This window comes from Haliotis rubra, unplaced genomic scaffold, assembly GCF_003918875.1.
Source record: "Haliotis rubra isolate DU_JTF1 unplaced genomic scaffold, ASM391887v1 Scf259, whole genome shotgun sequence".
NCBI lineage: Eukaryota > Metazoa > Mollusca > Gastropoda > Lepetellida > Haliotidae > Haliotis > Haliotis rubra.
This window is the reverse complement of record NW_025766658.1, coordinates 725,635-749,844: the sequence shown is the minus strand read 5'-3', so window position 1 is coordinate 749,844 and position 24,210 is coordinate 725,635. Positions and strand designations below refer to the sequence as shown.

General features: G+C 40.1%; 2 protein-coding genes, 1 long non-coding RNA gene and 1 other non-coding gene across 7 annotated transcripts in view; 1 reads left to right on the top strand and 3 right to left on the bottom strand.

Moving 5' to 3' along the window:
- LOC124279948 (homocysteine S-methyltransferase YbgG-like) overlaps positions 1 to 11,908 on the bottom strand; it is a 28,696-nt gene extending 16,788 nt beyond the window's left edge. For 2 of the 4 annotated variants that reach the window (XM_046715828.1, XM_046715831.1), the window contains exons 1-5: positions 8,812 to 8,901; positions 5,194 to 5,317; positions 4,955 to 5,022; positions 2,783 to 2,934; positions 1,789 to 1,889 (exon numbers count right to left, since the gene is read on the bottom strand). In XM_046715828.1, coding sequence (XP_046571784.1) covers positions 1,789 to 1,889; positions 2,783 to 2,934; positions 4,955 to 5,022; positions 5,194 to 5,316 — 444 coding nt within the window. In that variant the 5' untranslated portion in view covers position 5,317; positions 8,812 to 8,901. Of the gene's footprint in view, positions 1 to 1,788; positions 1,890 to 2,782; positions 2,935 to 4,954; positions 5,023 to 5,193; positions 5,318 to 6,227; positions 6,291 to 8,811; positions 8,902 to 11,823 lie in introns of those variants that run through there. The other 2 variants (XM_046715829.1, XM_046715830.1) reach the window with 2 other exon arrangements.
- On the bottom strand, positions 11,446 to 11,519 carry Trnat-agu. Its single transcript has one exon. It is a non-coding gene; the product is annotated as a tRNA-Thr (tRNA).
- Positions 11,909 to 18,665: 6,757 nt separating the features above from the next.
- On the top strand, positions 18,666 to 19,190 carry LOC124279947. Its single transcript, XR_006899535.1, has 3 exons — positions 18,666 to 18,751; positions 18,824 to 18,878; positions 19,125 to 19,190. It is a non-coding gene; the product is annotated as an uncharacterized LOC124279947 (long non-coding RNA).
- LOC124279946 lies at positions 19,078 to 23,175 on the bottom strand. The gene is made up of 5 exons (XM_046715827.1): positions 23,044 to 23,175; positions 21,628 to 21,765; positions 21,158 to 21,288; positions 20,422 to 20,524; positions 19,078 to 19,521 (listed from the first exon to the last, which is right to left on the bottom strand). Exons 1-5 carry the CDS (start codon positions 23,108 to 23,110, stop codon positions 19,418 to 19,420), a joined length of 543 nt encoding a protein of 180 aa, XP_046571783.1. The 5' UTR covers positions 23,111 to 23,175; the 3' UTR covers positions 19,078 to 19,417.
- Positions 23,176 to 24,210: the final 1,035 nt, after the last annotated feature.

The window sequence follows — 24,210 nt, the reverse complement described above, 5'->3', positions numbered from 1 at the left end:
GCCCATCTCAGTATGAGGTCACAATGAGACTCTCTAACAAGTCCATCTCGCTAAGAGGTCACAATGAGATTCTCAATCAAGCCCATCTCAGTATGAGGTCACAATGAGACTCTCAATCAAGCCCATCTCGCTAAGAGGTCACAATGAGACTCTCAATCAACCCCATCTCGCTAAGAGGTCACAATGAGACTCTCAATCAACCCCATCTCGCTAAGAGGTCACATTGAGACTCTCAATCAAGCCCACCTCAGTATGAGGTAACAATGAGACTCTCAATCAAGCCCACCTCAGTATGAGGTAACAATGAGACTCTCATCAAGCCCACCTCACTATTAGGTCACAATGAGACTCTCAATCAAGCCCACATCAGTATGAGGTAACAATGAGACTCTCAATCAAGCCCATCTCGCTAAGAGGTCACAATGAGACTCTCAATCAAGCCCATCTCGCTAAGAGGTCACAATGAGACTCTCAATCAAGCCCATCTCGCTAAGAGGTCACAATGAGACTCTCAATCAAGCCCATCTCGCTAAGAGGTCACAGTTAGCTATGCTATTAAATATCCACTAGGGGTGTCACGATTCAGTTCGGTTCATCGAAAATCGAATCGATAGATGTACGATCGAGATTCAATCTCGGTTTCAAATGCATCCATTTCGATTCAATTCATAAAGTACTTACATTCTACAATTTTATATTATTTCACCTGAAATCGTAAGAAATTATGTTGTTAATTCGCTGCTACAAGTGTGGCCAGTGAAAGGGTAGATCTCCACTGCCGGAGACATTGCAAGTACCCAGAGGACATGTCTTTCAAATGAAAATTCCTTGCACAGAACATGATCATTCCAAATGACTTACAGTGATATTACAGTCACAATGAACACTTGACACCAGAGTTCATGACTGAAACTTAATTTCATGATCACTTGTTCAGTGAGTATTTGTTGACAACTTGTCTTGACAGTGTTCTAATTGTGCATTGTGCCAATTTTCAAAGTTTGTCCTCAGCTTTGGTGAATCAAATCGAAATTAATGGAATCGAATGATTTGAATCGATAATCGTATCGAATCGAAGTGAGAGTGAATCGAGACATCCCTAATATTCACCCCATATGGACATGAGGTCGCAGTCAGATCACCAATCCACCCCATTTCAGCATGAGGTCACAGTTTGATGAAATATGATGGATCAGTATTATCAAGAAGATAACTTTCACCAAAGCATATGTTGTGAAGACCAGTCCCGCAAGAGTTATGTCCCTTGAATTTGATCCCTCTATATCCCACATGTTCTCAAGTTTTCATCAGAACCCATGCTTCCAGTTCAATACACATGTTCCATCTCTATGTGAGGCCAGTTATCCCCGTTTTGGGGAAGGTCAACAAGAAATGTTCCCAAAGTTATTGTCCTAAAATTCAGTGCAAGTGGTCAGTGTTTCTATTTTAGTTCTATTCTCCAGCCTGATACTGCTGCAAATGAACAAATAGTGAGATACCCAATGATAAATGATTTTGTGTTTCCTTGATTGAAAAAAACATTTTTATATGCATTACTCATGAATTCTTACAAAATACTGATAAAACCTCTTGGTCTTATTTCACCTTCTAAATCAGAATTTGACAACTTTTGGTCAAAAGTCAACTAAACAGTACGAGGCCTTAGAATAAACATGTTTACCAACTCTAAATGAATCACATCAGTCAAATTTTCTCATTTATTCCACAGACATACAGCATCAATTCACTTCAGCTCTAAAACATCCATTTAACAAGACAATGTCTCACCTCTCTGGTGATCTTCTCAGCATAGGCCCCTGTGTACTCAGAACCATCATGTAGCACTGCACCGTACGGCCCCACACATCCCGCAACGACCGCATCACACCCTATAACACAACACCCTGTGTACTCAGAATCATCATGTAGCACAGCACTGTACGGCTCCACACATCCCATAACAACCGCATCACACCCTACAACACGACACCCTGTATAATCAGAACTATCGTGTAGCATTTTAACGGACAGCCCTACACATCCCGTAACAACTGCGTCACACCCTACAACACGACACCCTGTATACTCAGAACCATCGTGTAGCACTGCACCGTACAGCCCCACACATCCCGTAACAACCACGTCACACCCTACAACACGACACCCTGTATACCCAGAACCATCGTGTAGCACTGCACCGTACAGCCCCACACATCCCTTAACAACCACGTCACACCCTACAACACGACACCCTGTATACTCAGAACCATCGGGTAGCACAGCACCGTACGGATCCACACATCCCGTAACAACCGTGTCACACCCTACAACACGACACCCTGTATACCCAGAACCATCGTGTAGCACTGCACCGTACAGCCCCACACATCCCGTAACAACCGTGTCACACCCTACAACACGACACCCTGTATACTCAGAACCATCGGGTAGCACAGCACCGTACGGATCCACACATCCCGTAACAACCGCGTCACACCCTACAACACGAAACCCTGTATACTCAGAACCATCGTGTAGCATTTTAACGGACGGCCCTACACATCCTGCCACCATGTACAAGCTGCCACACACTCACAAATACTTGCATGCATGTTTCTTTTACAGTGCAGTTTTCTCTCCATGTTTAACCCTATTTAATATAACAGAAACTCCTGTTACAACTGATTTATAATAAGCTGAATCAAAATTGCTGTAACTGCCAACTCAGGTGAGAGTCTGTACATATAAGTAACGATTAAAGATGGATATTTGTCAGACATACCTGTTTCTGTGCAAGCCTCTCGTGCAAGAACCACGCTCTGACCTATAAGTGAGAGGGCTGTGTCATGGTCAACTCCCAGATGGTCAACGAAGCCCTGGACTGAGGCCTGATAGGACGCTGTGTCCAGAACCTCACTGCCGGCCAGCAGGAAGCTGAGGAGAGATGTCGACAGAGATATAGCTTTATGGAATACAGTTGAAAGGGGAGGGGGGAAACATACTGAATACATGTACTTACTGAATGCATTTAATTTACAATGCAATCAGACTCTGAATACATATAAAATTGACGAATCCAGGAACTTTGCCCACAAAAACTTTGCCCACAAGGAACTTTGCCCACAGGACTGACTGACTGACTGAGTTTGGTTTTACGCCGCTTTTAGTAATATTCCAGCAACATCACGGCGGGGGACACCAGAAATGGGCTTCACACATTGTACCCATGTGGGGAATCGAACCCGGGTCTTCGGCGTGACGAGCCAACGCTTTAACCATTAGGCTACCCCACCGCCCCTTGCCCACAGGAACTTTGCCCACAAGGAACTTTGCCCACAGGAACTTTGCCCACAAGGAACTTTGCCCACAAGGAACTTTGCCCACAAGGAACTTTGCCCACAAGGAACTTTCCCCACAACAATTTTACAGGGGAGGAACTTTGCACACAATATAAATTTTAATACTCACCCACATTAAAACCCTGCTCAGGATGTGTTGTTCATAAAAGAGATCAAACTATATTGCATTTCACCAGAGACCTCTGCTCGTTAGTATTTTCTTTTCTAATTACAATCAACACTTAACTTACTACTGCACTAGAAAGGTTTCAAGAACGTTCTACATTCATTGGAAATGGTTAAATGTATTGGAATGAACAATGAAGTGCTATTCATTTTTAACTATCAATGTGCTATATTGGGTTGTAGTTAAATACAATAACATCATATCATTTATATCATGTTGTATTATTATTGTGGGGAAAGTTCCTCCCCTGCAAAAATTGTTGTGGGCAAAGTTCCTGTGGGGAAAGTTCCTGTGGGGAAAGTTCCTGTGGGGAAAGTTCGATACACCAAAACTGACAGAAACAAATAATCTCATTTCATTTAGTCTCTGAATATATAAAATTTTGACAAAAGCTAATATGGAAATGGGTGAGATGGCACATTTTACTTACACCCGCACTAGAATTTACGCCCGACATATGCATATGGCCACAGGTGTTTTTATAGGAAATTGTAAGATATCGGGTGTTAATATATAGGAAATGGGTGAGACATCAGGGGTTTATATAAGAAATGGTTGAGACATCAGATGTTTCATACAGGAAATGGGTGAGACATTAGCTCTTAATACAGGAAATGGGTGAAACATCAGGTGTTAATACAGGAAATGGGTGAGACATCAAGTGTTTATATAGGAAATGAGTGAGACATGAAGTGTTCATACAAGAAATGGGTGAGACATCAGGTGTTAATACAGGAAATGGGTGAGACATCAAATGTTAATACAGAAAATGGGTGAGACATCAAATGTTAATATAGAAAATGGGTGAGACATCAAATGTTAATACAGAAAATGGGTGAGACATCAAATGTTAATATAGAAAATGGGTGAGACATCAAATGTTAATACAGAAAATGGGTGAAGCAGTCAGGTGTTAATGTAGGAAATGGGTGAGATATCAGATGTTTATATAGAAAATGGGTGAGCCAGTCACATGTTTCACATAGGAAATGGGTGAGACAGTTAGGTGTTTCATACAGGAAATGGGTGAGACATCAGGTGTTTCAAACAGGAAATGGGTGAGGCAGCCAGGTGTTAATGTAGGAAATGGGTGAGACATCAGGTGTTTATATAGGAAATTAGTGAGCCAGTCTGGTGTTTCACATAGGAAATGGGTGAGCCAGTCTGGTGTTCAAGTAGAAAATGGGTGAGCCAGTCTGGTGTTTCACATAGGAAATGGGTGAGCCAGTCTGGTGTTTCACATAGGAAATGAATGTGACATTCAGGTGATAATTTAGGAAATGGATTATACAGTCAGGTGTGGGACAACATCATGAAGGGTATGGGATAAAAGTCATCTAGGTACTTGCAAGTGTATGATACAAATTACAGTATGCCAGATGTATGCCAGATGTATGCCAGTACAAGACAGGCCAGTTTTCCCACATACTTCTTGTGCACTTGCATCACTGTCTCCGGGTTTGTCTTCAGGAGTCTGGCGGACCACAGAGGGTCATTCTGGAAACAGACATACATCACGTCTCATGGTGTGGATGATATATTGAATGTTCTATCTTAAATATTGTTCTATGCCCTTATTTTTCTTAGTTTTAATATGTACCATTGAATGTTATGAATGTACCATCTTTCAAGAATACGAAAAAATCCATAATTCTTGATATATCTCACGTCAATGTTCTTGCAGCCAATCCTGACCATTTCTGTGGCACTGCCGCCATCCAGTAGAACATACTTCTGACCAACCAGACGCTGCAGCTTTCTGTTACTCTCTGTCTTTGTATCACTCGCCATTCTGTACAATATATCATAACACAGACATATATCACTGATATATAATACACAACTCGGTATCACCATTCTGTACAATATATCATAAAACAGACGTACATCACTGATATATAATACACAACTCTGTATCACCATTCTGTACAATATATCATAACACAGACATATATCACTGATATATAATACACAACTCTGTATCACCATTCTGTACAATATATCATAACACAGACAGAGATCACTGATATATAATACACAACTCTGTATCGCCATTCTGTACAATATATCATAACACAGACATATATCACTGATACACAATACACAACTCTGTATCACCATTCTGTACAATATATCATAACACAGACATATATCACTGATATATAATACACAACTCTGTATCACCATTCTGTACAATATATCATAACATGACAGATATGATATATATAGTAAACATACCATCCCTTCGCTGTAAAATAAGCTCCACATGTTCTTATCTATTTTTTATATGTTGAGTAAAATTCATGTACACAACTAATTAACCACTTTTTCCTGTTTTAGTCATGTTTTTATTATGTTATACATTATGCTATTTGCCACATTTGCCTTTCCCTAAACATTATAACTGCAGGTAATTTTGCATAATTCTCTCCTTGTGTGTGACACAACAGCCAAAATCATTTATTCACTCAAGCCCTGTTGTTTTAATGGCCAGTTTGGGTATTCAAATCAGTTGTATACTGCACACCTTTAAAAGGTCTGTCGTATTTTTCAAAGAATAAACACATATTTATCACAAACACAGTGTCCGGTGGGCATGATGGAGCTTTGAATGACACTTAGGGCTGAGTATTCTGTTATTGGATTGAGTAATTAATCCATTGATTATACTTGCAATATTGAAGGAATACATTTGTACTTACCGTACTTATAAGTGTCTAGACATGAATACATGGTATTGTCCACTCACTAGTGTTACTGCTATAAATAACACAATACACATGCTGAATTCTCATAAACCTGTCGAGTAATGTTAAAAATTTTAGAATTATTAGTAGAGGTAACACAGAGCAAGCATGTCTGTGTTGACAATAGTATTCTAAATTTAACTTAGTTTACAGCTGAATACACACAGCTGCAAGGGACCTACATTGGCAGTACAAAAGTGTTTGATAGTATAAAAACATTTGGCAGTACAAAAGAGTTCGGCAGTATAAAAGAGTTTGACAGTATAAAAATGTTTGGCAGTATAAAAGACTTTGGCAGTATAAAAGACTTTGGCAGTACGAATGAGTTTGGCAGTACAAATTCAGTTGCAGTACAAGTACACAGACAAATACAGGGATAGAAACACAATTTTTTAAGGATACCATGAGGCACCAGACAGATAATTTAGGTGTGCCTTTGTGAAAATAAGTGTGCCTCTACCTTGTGATGATCCTATTAAAGGGACACTGATCCAGAGCAATTCAAAGGGACTGGTTGTTGCTATTGTTATTGTTTTTACCCCGCGACTACCTGAATGATACGCCAGAATTCTTGACTAGGTTGCAATGTCTGCTGTGCCACACACAAACGCAAGTGATAGTATAAGTATACTATGTATACCCTTACATTGATCAACAAAGATGAAATCTTTTTAACTCATTTATGTTTCCATTTTCATTATTAACCTCATCATAATCATGTTATTTCAATTTATTGGGGTCTTTTTTAATAAATCAGTAAACCTGTAAACTTCTGAGCCGGATTTCCTGAACACCATCATGACTGCAAGAATAGTTCAGCTTCATGTGTCCCGGACCCATAAACTATGTTATCATCCAAAACAGGATTTCCTGTTATGTGTGAGGTGAAATTGGGTTTAACGTCGTGCTTGAGAATATTTCGCTCGTATGACGACATGCATGCGTGTGTATGTGTATGTGCGACTTCTTGTACTAGCCCGGACTTAAGCTGGTTTTATAGTGCTAGCCCACTGTGATACCATGCCGCAGTGAAGCATGAATACCCCACTCAGACACATTATACTGACTCCGAGCCGACCAGTCCTTGTTGTACCCATTAATGCCGAGCGCCAGGCAGGGGCCAACAAGTACCATATTTTAATGTCTTTTGGTATGACACGGTCGGGATCGAACCCGCGACCTTCCGTTCTCTGGGCAGACGCTCTAACCACTACACCACGGAGGTGGTCTATTTCCTGTTATGGACACTGGCATTCAAAATGGCCATACCCATGTTAAGCTGTGAGCTTATGAGTGCCACTGAAAAAAAGGTTTGATAGGGTGCAAAACATAGGGTTTGAATCATTTTAGTTGGTCAGATTCATCACATTTTCCATTAAATGAATCATGTTTGGCATTATAATGTATTTAGTCATGCGTCCTGGGCACAGAGAAAACATGTCATCTGTGCCATTTCAACATTTAACGTGCCAAAAACTATTTCAATCCCTGCAATACAATACAAACTTTAAAGGTCAATTTATCTCTACCAAACTTAGAATTAGGGCTGAGACGGGTAACCCGGATAACCGGGACGGGTGGGTAATGAATTGGACCCGAGTACCCATCTAATACCCGGACCCATTATGATCAAACAATAATAGATTAAACAATGTAATATGTTGTTCTGTCATGTTTAAAAGGTTGCAATGTCTTTGAAGATTTAGACATAATTTACAGTCACTTCTTTAGAATATAATACATGGTTAAGATATTCAAAAACTTGAAATTTTAGAATCCGAGCTGAAGAATATATTGCTATTTGCTTTCAAATTTGATGTCAGGAATTATCATATTGGGTAGGGTAGGGTAATAGGGGGGTGGGGTACCCGGACAGAAAATTTGGACCCATCCCAGACCCACTTTTAATCATAGTATATTTCAATATAGAACAAACTTTACGGATAACAATTTCTTTTTATTCGTGAGTGCGACGTTTTGATACAGATTCTTGCACCGTTGTCAAGCTTGACAACGGTACAAGAATCTGTATCGAAACGTTGCATTCACGAATAAAAAGAAATTGCTATCCATAAAGTTTGTTCTATATCGTACTTCCCAACTTCTAAAATGCCACTCAAATAGGACACAGTATATTTGTTGTTTTAAATAATAGCTAAAACTGAGTACAATTGCCAGTGGCTGAAGGGATGGTGTAAATCCAGCTGAGGTCCAATTGCAGGTAGCAAAGGCACTGTAAGTCCCCAGGGTCACTAGTATGGTGATCTACCTTCAGTTGTTGGCAATACTCAACCCGGTTCTTATACTGTATTGTCCTGACTGACATCAAATTTTAGAGATAGATGCTAGCTTTAATAATTCTTGTTTCTGTGACATTTTAGTTGTTTTTGCTGTCGACAGGTTCTTAAACGTTTAACTGTATTTATCACAAATTTATCACTAGTTTTATTTTACGGTATGGCTAACTCACTCACTCACAATAAATTAAGCAGTGATAAAAGCAATAAAGTCTATTAAAGACAGTAATGATTATATTCACCTCCCATGTACAGTGGTCAAGCTTCCAACATAGGCCTAGGCCGTGTCCATACAACTGTTGGTCTTCATGTCAAGTGAGATGTTTCACAACACTGCCACGTAACATGTACAATGTTGCATCTAAATTAACATGCACATGAACTGTATGGTATATCTGTGCTAACACACAGCTTGATTTAAGGATTCTGTTCATTTTGTGACTTGCATGATTCATTGACTAAACTTACCACCAAGTTTGAAGTTTTACACTGCAAGTTTCATTATTTTTTTTAAAAACGTTTAAAATTGAACTTCACCACTGTACTTGCAATTTGAGACATTTAATTTCTTCCCCTTCACTTAAACATGGACAAGAATTATCAGTATGTAAAGACGATAAAATAAATTCTTTTGGATTATTCTGAAATGACTGCCCATGTCTGCTCATAAGCTTATGGCTAATCATTTTATTCATTTGTCTCTTTGCAAGAAAAAAAGATGAAAAATAAATTGCTGTTATTAAACCCATTCTCTTACTTCTTTCGCATTTAATTCCGCGTTCTTGTATTTACTTCCGCATTCTGCTATCTCCCGCCAAAATTATGTCACTTAGTTACCACTGACGTCATGTATTATGCACACGCCGATTACGTCACATTCTGAATGTCATTCACGCCGCTCTCATTGTGCTGTAAACATCCTGCCCTTCCCACCCAAGTTTGCCGTGCCTTCATCATAGCTTTTTACTTATAAATTCTTAACCATTTCATTACTGGTGTGGCAGGATTCTTGGAGGCTTATATATATTATAATAATATTCTAAAATTAGGGTTCCTACTTTTCAGTTGGATCTTATTTTCCGTCCACTTATCAGTGGTAGGGACTATTTTGGCATATAAAATAAATGTTCCAGCTTCTCAGCGGAAGTATATCTTTATCTAGCGTTTTCCTCCTGCTGCTGTAGTGAGTGAGTGAGTGAGTTTGGTTTTACGCCGCTTTTAGCAATATTCCAGCAATATCACGGTGGGGAACACCAGAAATGGGCTTCACATATTGTATCCATGCGGGGAATCGAAGCCTGGTTTTTGGCATGAAGAGCCAACCCTTTAACCACTAGGCTACCCCACCGCCCCTGCTGCTGCTGACCGCCTCCGTGGTGTAGTGGTTAGAGCGTCCGCCCGGAGAGTGGAAGGTCGCGGGTTCGATCCCCGACCGCGTCATACCAAAAGACGTTAAAATATGGTCTCTGCCTGGCGCTCGGCATTAATGGGTACAACAAGGACTGGTCGGCTCGGAGTCAGTATAATGTGTCTGAGTGGGGTATTCATGCTTCACTGCAGCTTGGTATCTCAGTGGGCTAGCACTATAAAACCAGCTTCAGTCTGCGCTAGTACAAGCAGCCGCACATACACATACACACGCATGCACGTCTTCATATGAGCGAAATATTCTCAAGCACGACGTTAAACCTAATTTCACCTCACCTCACCCTGCTGCTGCTGTAACCTTGTCTGCCAATACTTTATCCTGCTGCTAGTCACCTGATTTAACTCGTCATCCATAGTAACCAGGTTAGGGCCCCTCCATGAACCGCCACGCTCATGACCATTGACCAAAACATTGGTTATTTATTTGTGTTGTATGCGTGACGTCAATGCACATTGGTTTGACGTTTTTATTATGGAGTAATAATTTATACAAAATTAATTATCAATTATTACTACTACAAGCGATAACATATATTATGATTCAGTTTTATATCATGGAGTTATAATTTATCCAACAAAAATTCCACTAATTATTAATACAACAAATCAGGGTTCTCTCTACTGTTGTGTTACCAAGTTAAGATAAGATAAATAATTTAAAGTACACACACGCACGCACGCACACATGCACGCACACACACACGATGTGAAGCTAATCACAATATAATGATGGATCGTAATCAAAGTACATAATATAATGAGCACTCGTTCCACATCATTAATCTCACTATTACAATTCTGGAGGAGATTTAGAAGTTTTATGCTGTATGGGACAAATGATTTTGAAGATCTATTAGTTTTGTAACACATGATTTGAAACGGTGACCAGAAGGCAGAACTTCATAACATCCATTTAAAAAGTTTGATGGTTCCGATTGAATGGCCAGAGCTTACTTTTTAACTCTTGACTCATACTGAAAAGGAAGAGGTTCGAAAGAGAAGATGCAAATATTGCTGGATATATGTACAATTTTGTCAAGTTTGTTTTTCTGTGTAAGAGGAAGATTGTCATACCATGCATGAAAGGAGAAGGCTAAAATACTGTTAATGAATGTTTGGTAGAATAATGTTCAGATAGTAGTCTCTACATTAAATGATCGCAATTTTCACAGAAAGAAAAGCCTCTGGGACCATGAACATACATTACTGACCATAGATGAAGTTAATCTTTTTACGATGCATCAGCTAAAACTGTTCAAACTCAGGCATGAATAAACGTCTTCTGTGTGTACTCTATCTTCACTTATCTCAGTCCTTGCCTGGAACCAATACACTTTACATTTATTTACAACATAATATTAAGAAACTCCAAATCTTCCAAGGCTTGTCATTTGGTTGTTTTCTTCTGATAGAGGTACGAAAGTGTCCAAATAAACAACACAAAAACAAGGCTCCAGGGGGATTCGAACCCTCGACCTTCTGCTTACTAGGCAGACGCTCTAACCAACTGAGCTATAGAGCCACTTCCTCCAAAGTCGGTTTTAATAGCATCATAATCTTGACATACGAGATCATCTTTAATGGCTTTTGTTATTTATAATGTTGTGACACATCTAACAAATTGTAAATGCTGTTTCGATCTGGGGGGCTTTCCAGATTAAACACGATAAAGTCATTTTCAATATTCACACAGTAACGATTTTCATTTGGTGAACTATCGATCGATTCGATAACGAACATCAGAGTGCAGCAACGTGCTGTCACAATGACAGTTCAAATATTAGTGCAATCAACGTAAAAGTATGCGACAATTGTGTCAACTATACCTGAAACTTGTGTCACGTCTCTTCTCTGCTCATCATAAGAACGTTATAGTTATCACGGTTGGGAAGCCGCCATCTTGGAATGGAATATGCAAGGTGTGAGAAGCGGTCATAAAAGCATACACATCTTCCCGTACAGCTCTGTCGTCAGCTGAACTTACCTCTCGGAACTCGATTCTTCTGAATGATACTTATTTACTTACTTACTTTAGTGATCACAAGCCAACAAAATGAAGAGGATTCGTCCTTTTAGACGATCTTAACATACAACCAGAACATACATATGAATTTTAAGGAATTTTCTTTAATTACGATATATGTTTCCCGTGTGGGAACAACAATTTATCATCAAAACTGTGTTCCACAGGAGATATTACTTGTGTGAGATCAAGATTTTGACAGTAGATTTTGTACAATGCCCTGGCTATGCTATGACGTCATGAACTTGATGACGTCACAATGCTATGAGTGATTTTGTATGATAAATAGAATCTCACCCTCGTGTCTACTGATATCAATATATCAACACTCATTGATAAAAGTAAAAATATCCGAGGTTTACAAAGGATATTTTTACTTTTATCAATTGGTGTTGATATAATTGATATCAGTAGACACTGGTTGAATTCTCTATATCAACGCATCATTAAAAACATGTTATCAGCTTAACAACAATTTAAGTCTTATCAAAACTAAAATAAAGCGAGATTTATAAAGATTCCAGACGTAAGAATGCATACTCTAGAGTGAAGTATTACAGGTGATTGTTTTATTTATGTCATTTGATTCAGCTAGAAACGCCCGCAAAGTCAGACACCACCCAACTGAGGGATAGGAGAGAAAACCCAACCAATATAGCAGAGGGTATAGCAATAACACAGTGTATAGGATCTTCCAGGAAAGCTGAGTACAGTATGGAATGATCTGGAAAGTGGTACAAAGAGCTGTTTCCAAAGTCATCTGCCTCGAAATTTCTTGATTATTTTCTTTGGTATGTAAGATGAGTTAACGCTTTCGTCTCATGTCTACATGTTACAAAAGACCAGCTTTGTATGTGATTATCATTATCCCCTCACTCGCTGTCTAGCCCTTTCTTCCAAGATGGACTACTGCTTGATAAGTGGCGAATGCTACCATCACTGTCTTTATTGCTATAATCACTGCTCTTGTATTATCATTCGTCACCACTCGCCTCTTTCCGTAACCTCCAAGAAGACACGAGTCGCTATTCGGCTTGTCCCGAAAATGACACGAGTTGGTCACGAATGTTGTATTATGTCACCTTTGGATTTCTGCCACACTTTTGTACTGCTATAGTGAATGAGTGTGTGAGTGGAGTGAGTCAGTGAGAGACTTATGGACTTAGTTATTTTAGAATACATTTATTATTTACAGCACATTTCTCTGGGGTTTTTTTTTGTTTCAAACCTAGGTCTTTCTAGTGCTGGTATTGGCATACAACCTGCGATACGATACATCACGATACTAAAATTTTAGTCACGACGATATATTGCCAAAGTATTGTGCACTGAAGCTGCGATACGATACGAATCCCGATATAAGGGTGGCGATACGATACGTATCACGATACTAAAATCCTTAATTCTAACACCAACTATAAAACACCTTAAGATCAAAACAAAACCATTTTAAAGTATTTCGTCAAATTCCGCCAGCGTTTTTCAATGTTCATTCGGAAACGAGATAATTACGTTTATACACGGACTTTGTGAATGTTAATAAAATGCGAGCGCTATGTCTGACACAGTTCTTGACGCAAGAATTTCCGAGAAAACGTTTACTAATGAAGGGAAAATAAGTAAGCATATACTATAATCATCAAACAAAAGTAAGTCTTTTTATTGACAGAGGACAGAGGAGAGACAGCGGTTTTAACTGCTTCAAATGAGGAATCAAACACTGTTAACGAGAACTGGAAGTCGTTGTTCGACAAAATCCTGAGTTATAAACGAAATCCGAAGGCGTGGAAGTTGTTGAACTGAGTGTGTATGAAGCCGGTATTTCTGCAGTGTGGAATACGGCGGTGTTGTTTTGTTGTTTTCTGTTCTGACAGAGAAAACAGCAGTATGAATTACTAGCGCATGTTTCTTCAGTGTGGAATACGGCGGTGTCGTTTTGTTGTGGTTGGTGGTGGTATGTTTTGATACCATAAACAGCGGTAAATGTTACTAGCCCTGCCCTATCATGATGATACAAGGCCATCTCCCCGACATTTTGTATTGTTGAAAGAAGTCTGCTTGGATCTGTGAAAAATCACTTATGCCCATTTCATCCTTAAAACTCATACTTTGGATGGTTGGTTGTTTCTAACGCCACGCTCAGCAATATTCCAGCCTATATGGCGGCGGTCTGTAAATAGTCATTGCGCCATCTTACTAACGTCAACGAAGCTCCTCTGGGATGGGTTTAGTTTACCTGAGTGTTAGACTTAGTGACCCGCATAGTCTTTAGTTCATGCAACATCATTTTAAGTCTTGCTTTGTTTGTTCGCTTCTTGTTTAACGCCGCACTCAAGCAATATAACGGCGGTCTGTAAATAATCGGGTCTGGACCAGACAATCCAATGATCAACAGCATGAGTATGAGCCTACGCAATTGGGATACGATGACATGTATCCAGGGCTGGTTAAAGCGTTTTGGGGATATCTGTCTCTTCAAATACAGAAGTCCATCAGTGGGTCCACAACACTTTATTCGGCAGCTAGATATGCAATTACATGATACAACATATGTTATATTTGGGATTACACTTTCTTAGTAAAAGTACAAATTCTCGTACTTTTTGCCCATCCGGTATTCGAACCCACACCCTCAGAGGACATCCCAAATATAACATATGTTGCATTTGATTACAATGGCATTGTGTAAATTACATGAAAGTGCAGCAACGGCCAGGCAGCATCCCAGAGGCGATCGTCAGGCCACCTGCCTAGCCGCTGTCCGAGGGTCAAGTCCGTTACATTAAGAATTCATTGTCTATATACTACTGACTGCCAGGCTGCCCTTTATCGTATTACGATACATGTATGAGTCAACTTGATCCAGCATGCACCTCATCCACAATGTTAAACTTCCGTGGCCAACCCGCCATACTCAAGTTAATTAGGGTTCATTACACGCATGCAGCTGACCTGCACATGGCTTTGCTGATGGTCATGATAATAAACTGCTGATATTTCATTTATATTGTCAGCACTGTGATTTAGATTTAGATAACACAACTTTAACTTAACTGAGAGAATATACAAACATGTCTATATTTCCCGATAAAACCTGGATCAAAGTTCTACGACACATGTGTCAACCAAAACCGCACGATCCCGTTAGTCGCCTCTTACAAGCATTGCTTGCTGAAGACCAATTCTAATTGGATCTTCACGGGTCTGAAACTCATACAGGAAACAGAAGCTGATGAGGAAACAGAAGCTGATGAGGAAACAGAAGCAGATGAGGAAACAGAATATGTCCGCGACTCCCAGAAATGTTCAGGATGTCCTTGAGATATCATGAAGCTATATGTCCTGTAAACAGTCACCATCCTACATGGCAGAACATCCTGTAGGACAAGGGTGTGTGGAGTATATCAGTGGTGTCACATGTCAAAATCAGATTACATCAAAGACGTTGAGCAAACATCCTTCACCATATAATAACAATAATAATAATAATGTGTCCATTTATATTGCGCCAAACTCCACTCTATAAAAATAGGTATGCTCATAGCGCTATCAATCAAGGCACAGCACATTATTACCCCGGATAACCCAAGCTGCCTGTTAGGCGCTAGGAGGTTATAGTCATATGACTTTTTCCACCGGGTGCCCATTTTCCTGCTGGGTGAACAGAGACGATTTTGAACAAACTCACTTGCCTAAGGTGAGACCACATGTGTGACATGTGCTTCGTTGTGGGGCAGAAGTCAAGTCCTAGAAACTCTCAGGAGTCAAGCTGCCAAACACGGTGACCCATCCAAGACTCTCCGAGCTCGACGCTGCATAACTTCACCGATTTGTGACCTGAGCTTTAAGCACAGGACCAGGCGCCACCACAGTGCATTAACGTTTACATACGTTATCTAACTCCACAAATTGTGCTCAGGTTTCCAAGCAGATACGTGTTGCATCAAATTACAGATTTCATTATACTGGGATAGTTTCAAATTTGGTAAACGCGATTTCACACGCAAGGTGGGTGAGGTGAAATTGGGTTTAACGTCGTACTTGAGAATATTTCGCTCATATGACGACGTGCATGCGTGTGTATGTGTATGTGCGGCTGCTTGTACTAGCCCAGACTGAAGCTGGTTTTATAGTGATAGCCCACTGAGATACCATGCCGCAGTGAAGCAAGAATACCCTGAGCAGACACATTATACTGACTCCGAGCCGACCAGTCCTTGTTGTACCCATTAATGCCGAGCGCCAGGCAGGGACCAACAAGTACCATATTTTAACGTCTTTTGGTATGACGCGGTCGGGGATCGAACTAGAAATATTACCAGAGGTCGGGCATGTCTCTGTCTACTATGTGAGTTGTTGGTTTTACGCCGCTTTCAGCAATATTCCAGCAATATCACGGGACACCAGAAACAGGCTTTACAGAGTTTACCCATGTGGGATCGAGGCTTTAACACAAGGCTACAGCGCCGCCCTGCATTCTATGTATTGCCCGTCACTGTGTGATGGCAGGAAAATCACGGGCCTCGGTCAGCTGTTGCAAAATACATTATCTTTAGGGACTGACTGACTGAGTTTAGTTTTACGCCGCTTTTAGAAATATTCCAGCAATATCACGGCGGGGGACACCAGAAAAGGGCTTCACACATTGTACCCACGTGAGGAATCGTACCAGGGTCTCCGGCGTGGCAAGCAAACGCTTTAACCACTAGCCCACCGCCCCCTTCACAGAGTAAAAATCAGTCTGACACACGGATTCATGCAATACAATCACTTTATTCGTCGTTACATCAATATGGTCATCCCGCTCGGAGAAACATCTGCCTAAGTATAGTCCACCTCGCGAATGTATACAACTATATTTTGCAAAAGTGATGAATACATATAAACGCAATATTCTTATTTTGAAAAACATGGATACAATTAAATAATTCAACCAGAAATATCATGATAATTTGTCATGAGTTGATCACACACACCCGTGATTGCTGTTTCATACAAGGCCGTATATAAAACGTGAACGTCAGAATGCAGCAGCTGTTCAGTGCCATTAGTACGTTTTCATAATTCACTGAATACAAGACCACAACTCATTGATTATTTGTTTAAAGGAAAAATGGAACAGTTTCATGTCTGGACAAATAGGTTTTTATTTACCTCTCTTAGTAACCACCAAAGTGTCCCTAAAGCAAGGTTATAAACTCAGATCAAATCAATGTTATATACAGGCTTTGGACAGAAAAATGTCGTCATTTAACATCCTGCGCGATAATCTCTTCACTAGTGGAAATACATTTGAATGTACTAAACCTCTATTTGACAACAAAAGCCCATAGAAATATTTCCGTATTCTCCTCGTATAAGATTCGCATTTCAAATAATCAGTTCGTTATGGCTTAAAGTACTTACTCGTGTGTTTCCGTGACGTGTATCGGCTTGTTCCGGTATGAAACGAATAGCCACGAACGGAAACGTGAGGTATTATTCAAAATTCTTGTTCTCATGTGAAGAAGAAGTACAGACAGTCACACATGATGATGAAAAATCGCGAAATGCAAAAAGTTTTAAATGGACTTAAATATTAGAGGACAAATATTCATACAGTTTAACTTCATTAGTACAGAAACATGGCTTACGGACACGTACGGATACCAGGGTGCATACCATATCACATGACATTAATCTAAACCATGGACTCTATTTACCGGACATATGATAATTTCGTTCTGTTAAAATATGCTTGGCGCAGTCCGGATAAAAGCGAGCCTCTAAAAGTGAAACTTCTTGATCTGGATGGAACGTTTTATGTACGGATGAACATTGACTGTTGTAAGGAATTATCGTTACAGGGTAAGTTCTTTTTGTGTGGACGTTACGGAAAGTAATTGTCCCAAATGTGTGGTTCGGATAAACGAGGTTAACCACGTTGCTTTGACAAATCGATACGAGACAATAATTTTGATTGACCTGACATGATGTTGAATGGGGTGAACAGTGTTGATTAAAGCAATTTACACCAAATCCGGTTCCCCTCCCCAAAGCTCCAGATAATCTGTATATGTTTGCATGACTTGTATATGTAATTCATTGTAAGGTCAGATGATCTGTATGTTTGCATGACTTGTATGTGTTTGCATGACTTGTAATTGTAATTCATTGTAAAAGGTCCAGATAATCTGTATATGTTTGCATGACTTGTAATTGTAATTCATTGTAAGGTCCAGATAATCTGTATATGTTTGCATGACTTGTATATGTTTGCATGACTTGTAATTGTAATTCAATAGGGCTTGTAATTCATTGTAAGGTCCAGATAATCTGTATATGTTTGCATGACTTGTATATGTTTGCATGAATTGTAATTGTAATTCATTGTAAGGTCCAGATAATATGTATATGTTTGCATGACTTGTAATTGTAATTCATTGTAAGGTCAGATAATCTGTATATGTTTGCATGACTTGTATATGTTTGCATGACTTGTAATTGTAATTCATTGTAAGGTCCAGATAATCTGTATATGTTTGCATGACTTGTAATTGTAATTCATTGTAAAGGTCCAGATAATCTGTATATGTTTGCATGAACTGTAATTGTAATTTATTGTAAGGTCCAGATAATCTGTATATGTTTGCATGAATTGTATATGTTTGCATGATTGTAATTGTAATTCATTGTAAGGTCCAGATAATATGTATATGTTTGCATGACTTGTAATTGTAATTCATTGTAAGGTCCAGATAATATGTATATGTTTGCATGACTTGTATATGTTTGCATGACTTGTAATTGTCATTCATTGTAAGGTCCAGATAATCTGTATATGTTTGCATGACTTGTAATTGTGTGATTCATTGTAAGGTCCAGATAATCTGTATATGTTTTGCATGACTTGTAATTGTAATTCATTGGCGGGGAACCAGAAATGTTCAGATAATCTGTATATGTTTGCATGACTTGTAATTAGGCTAATTCATTGTAAGGTCAGATAATCTGTATATGTTTGCATGACTTGTAATTGTAATTCACTGTAAGGTCCAGATAATCTGTATATGTTTGCATGACTTGTATATGTTTGCATGAATTGTAATTGTAATTCACTGTAAGGTCCAGATAATATGTATATGTTTGCATGACTTGTAATTGTAATTCATTGTAAGGTCCAGATAATCTGTATATGTTTGCATGACTTGTAATTGTAATTCATTGTAAGGTGAATTGTCAATGAAATGAGTATTTAGATGTGAGTATATCTCAAATAGTCTGGGGGTTAAGAATTTATCAGGCGTGTGCTTGTCCGGATGTTACATCAAAGCTGCAGGGCATGCAAAGACTGAACGTTGGAATTTGAAAGCTTTCCAAGTCTTCTCTTAACCTTGTGTTGTTCGCGGAGAGCCTGTTCATGTATTGCTCAGCTGGAAAAGGTCGAAGTCGAACTGTTGCGTGTCAGTAGAACCCATGGTCTTCAGATACAAGCTGCTGCCGTCGTGAGTCAGGAATAGATCTGCAAAAGACCAAACAGAATTACAAACGGAATGCATGACACGTGCTAATGTCAGCCATGATTCTTGTTATTGTTTCGTTTTTGTTTTCATTATTTTTTAACGCCGCACTGGGCAGTATTCACGTTTCATGACAGCGGTCTGTAAATAATCTCGACTAGACAACCCGGTGATTGACATCACGAGGATTGATCTCTACTGTCAGTGTCAAACATCAACCACATCTTCAAGCCTGACCATCTGAACCCGTTAGTCGAGTCTTCGAGAAGCATGGGTTGCTCAAGACCTTTTGCCATCGGTCGGATTTTGTTTAATGATCTCCATACATCATCAACATCATAACATCAACTGAACATCAATAAACATACATTCCTTTAAATTTATAGGATGAACTCACATTTATCTAAGACTATAATTGATTTCAATGTTCTTCCCAAAGTTAAGCCGTATGTTACCCGTGTTTGTTTTAAGCAGTACTCAGCAATATTCCAGCTGTAGTAGGGTTGTTTGCGAAAAATCGAATCTGGACCAAACAATCCAGTGACGTCGTGAGTATCGACCAACGCGATAGAGATACGACGACAGGCATCAGCCAAGTCAGCCAACCTGTTCACCCGATCCCAATAGTTGCCTATCTTGGATTCGAACCCTGGATGATCGGGGTTTTTGCACGCCAAGTAGGGTACTGAACCGCGAAGGTGGTGGGAGGTTACCCCTTGGACGATTGAGCAATTTGAGTGTAAATGACCTGTTTCTTGAAAGAAAGACCTGACCAGCTTGTGAACTTTGTTGAAGTGAACCCATGTAGCAAGAAACGACAAAAATGTCAGACTCGGGGCCATTGGACATCTGGACAGACATTGACGCAACAAGATTGTATGGTCATCTGTTATAAAACGTACCTTTGTGAGCAAAGCTTCTAAACTGACACCAGCCATTGCCTCGAGCGAACATCTCGAAGAGTCTCGCGTCAGTGAGACTCACAACGGGATCACAGCTGCCTTCCTGTAAAAAGAAAGCAAAACGAAATAATACATCTTCGGTGGGGTCTCAGACTGTGTGGTCCGAATTTTACGCCCCAGATTCCCTCGCTGTTTCTAACAACTGACCATGACACCCGCAGCTCCTACAGGTTCAGTGACCTTGACCTTTGTATCATCGTGCCGGAAAGAGCAGATAGTTGTTCATGCTGTCAGTCACCATAATCACAGCTAGACTTTCTGAATATCATGAGCTTTTGTAGCGTCCCCATCTGTCGCCGAAAACTTAAGTGTGTGAAGCACCCTTCTGGTTTTCCCCGCCATGATTTTAGACGGATTTTTGCGAAAGGTTAGTTCTAAGCCAAACCACTCTCACGAAGACTTCGCAAGGTGCAACTGTTTGTTTCCATGTTGATTGAGAGCACCGGGTATTTACTTGTGATGAATCTCTACAAAATGGACAGTGGGGTAGCATTGTGGTTAAATCGTTCGCTCATCACGCCTAAGGTATGGGTTCGATTCCCCACATGGGTACAATGTGTGAAGCCCATTTCTTGTGTCCCCCCGCCGTGATGTTGCTGGAATATTGCTAAAGGTGGCGTAAAACTCAACTCACTCACTCTCTATGAAAGACGAGGTATATGCCACCATGACTTACCTTGAGAACTACCTGCTTGTCATCACGTGCTGTGACGTAATAGGTGACCCCGTTGACCTTGTGGCTAAGGTAGCACACAGACATGATGACGTCATTCACAGAAACGGGCAGACATGCCAGGGTGAAGGTCACTGTGAAAATGTAATTTACAGTTATTTAGCATCCATGCTCCTTTGCACGAAGTGATGATGATGATTTAGAGATTTAACGTGCGCTCTCTGACATAATGCGCATTTCGTACAACGAGTAATGGTGGTGAGATTATACCCGTCATATAACGTTTCTAAACCAATCAGATATCTGACAGTATATACTACCATTTACTTTATTCGCCTCTTTCGTACTCGAGCACAATATCTTTTAAAAAAATATATGCCATAACGATATAGCCTGGAAATATGTGTGAAGAATCGGATCGGCATTTTCGATGGTGAAAAAAGAAATACAGCGGTAATGACGAGGTGGGTTACCTTTCTCTGTCACCTTAATTCCATGTACAAGCGCCATGATGGGTGGGTCTCCCTCAACGCTCACGTGCTCATTGTTACGGACACTGACCAGAACACTTGTCTTTGACCACGTGCTCTCAATGGGGACCAGTGAACCATCTGAAACAGAGAGGCATCTGCATTCATCACATCTCGACGACCGATCCACGAGCACTCACTCGACGCGTGGGGAGTCGGGCTTGAAAATGTCCCCAGAATTGATTGATCTGCTGGTCAGACTAAATTACCAAGGTCAGACTAAATCACCTGTTCCGGATCCATGAAACGATCTTAGCTACGATGATGGTTAGCCAATGTTTAGGTATGGAAGTTACGATCACCTTAGCGCCAAGACCGATCGCCTTAGCGCTAAGATCAATCACCTTAGCGCTAAGATTGATCACCCTAGCGCTGCGGACAATGGCCTTAGCGCTTAGGAGCGGGGACCTGATTAATGGCATGACTTCGTACCCAAACGACGTTGAGGGGCGTTTGGGTAGCCTAGTGGTTAAAGCGTTCGCTAGTCACGCCGAAGACCCGAGTTCGATTCTCCACATGGGTACAATGCGTGAACCCCTTTTCTGGTGTCCCCCGCCGTGATATTGCTATAATATTGCTAAAAGCGACGTAAAACTAAACTCACTCACTCACTCAACCCAACGACGTTGAACATTGCTCATGCTATCAGTCACTTGTTTAAAATCAATTAAATACAGATCTCTTTCAGTGGCATTTAGAAGTTGTACATTGATGTCCAAGATATTTTTATGGATTAAACGTCTTTTTAATTTCTCTCACGACGTTTCGAGACCATTCCAGGTCCCTTCATCAGCAGTTCACCTGATGAAGGGACCTGGAATGGTCTCGAAACGTCGTGAGAGAAATTAAAAAGAAGTTTAATCCATAAAAATATCTTGGACATAAATACAGATCGTCTATATGTACAAATGTTACATTTCTGAGATATAAAACAATGAAAAATCCACCATAACAGCCACCCAATATCCCAAACCATACAAACAAACAACCCCCTGTTTTCATTTTACATAATAGCACGCGATGATGTGGGGGTAAATAAAAGTAATTCTTGTGTAAAATTTAAACTTAAACCCCGCGTACCAACGACAATCAACATTGGTGTCCCGTAGCTTCAGACTGACTGGGGACCGTGAGCATCAAGCTTCGACTCTGTTTTCAACAATCGATGCTCATGATGTCAATCACTTGATTGTTCCGCCCACAATAGGTTATTAACGCCGTCGTCTTACGCCGGGAATTTACCTCGTCGTTCAACCAAACAAAAAACATCAACATCTAAATGCTTGAACAAACATGACAGTCATTTCCTTGATTTCAGTAAAAATCGTTGCAATAGAAAGAGAAAAGAATTGCCTCTACCTTTATCAGACTTCGTGCGGTTCTCACAATGTGTTGTCTCGGATTGGCCCGGCATCTTCGAAAACATACGACTTCCCTCGCTTCAAGTTTAAATTCGAATGTGGCGGTTTGGAAGACGTGGGTATATTTGTACATGACATGTTACTATAAATAACCAGCCGGGAAGTCCGGAAGTTATCACAATAGCTCCACAAATACTGCTAACATAAGCTTACGCTGTGAGCGCCACCTGCTGCTTGTTGATACAAAAGCGTTCTATTCACGTGATTGCACGTGTCAAAAGGCGGATGTACTAATTTAGTACACTCGTCATAACTGCATGTTCTAATTTGAGGTAAATGCGACTTCGATCAAGCATAATAACTCAAAATAGCGCTGGTTCTAGGAGCTGACCAGTTATCCGATTTACAGGGTAGTTTTCTTATTAATTTAAATACATAGGTATATATCTAATGGCATTGGTGTTCTATCCGTGAGAACCCATGCTTCTCGTAAGTGGTGACTAACGGGATCAGGTGGTCAGGTTCGCTGACTAGGCTGACACGTGTGACCATCGTATCCCAGTTGCGTAGATCGATGCTCATGCTGTTAATCACTAAATTGTCTGGTCCAGACTTGATTATTTACATATCGCAGTCATTTAGTTGGGGATATTGCTAAGTGCGGTGGTAAACAAATAAAAAACGACAAAACAAAACACTGATATTTAATGACTGATGCAGCTGTTGTTATTGGACAAGTTACATCATTAATTAGTCGGGATGGTGGGAGAGCCTAAAAGCCTAGTTCGCTCGTCACGCCGAGAACCCGGGATCGATTCCCCACATGGGTACAGTGTGTGAACCCAATTACTGGTGTCCCCCGCCGTGACATTGTTTGGAATATTGCTAAAAGCGGCGTAATACTCCCTCCCTCGCTCGCTCGCAGTGTTTGCCTTTAACCCTGAAATGTTGCAGGTCCTTGGGACCAAGAAAGTAAAAAGCTGTGGTTCCTGATTAAAATGTGTAGGCCCTATATTTTAATATGGAAAAAAAGTAAGGCCGGAAAATGCTTTTTGGCAACTATTTGACAATGGTTGATATTTCAGATTCAAAACTTAAATATAATCATTCATACCACCTCGACCTAATGTGGCACATGAGTAATCACGATGTACCATTCCCTAAT

Excerpts from the sequence above, each read along its gene's own strand:
- LOC124279946 (XM_046715827.1), bottom strand. The coding sequence starts at position 23,110 with ATGTTTTCGAAGATGCCGGGCCAATCCGAGACAACACATTGTGAGAAC. Across the intron at positions 21,766-23,043 it reads CCGCACGAAGTCTGATAAAG|ATGGTTCACTGGTCCCCATT; the intron begins GTAGAGGCAATT and ends TCTCTGTTTCAG. Across the intron at positions 19,522-20,421 it reads TAGAAGCTTTGCTCACAAAG|ATCTATTCCTGACTCACGAC; the intron begins GTACGTTTTATA and ends GGTCTTTTGCAG.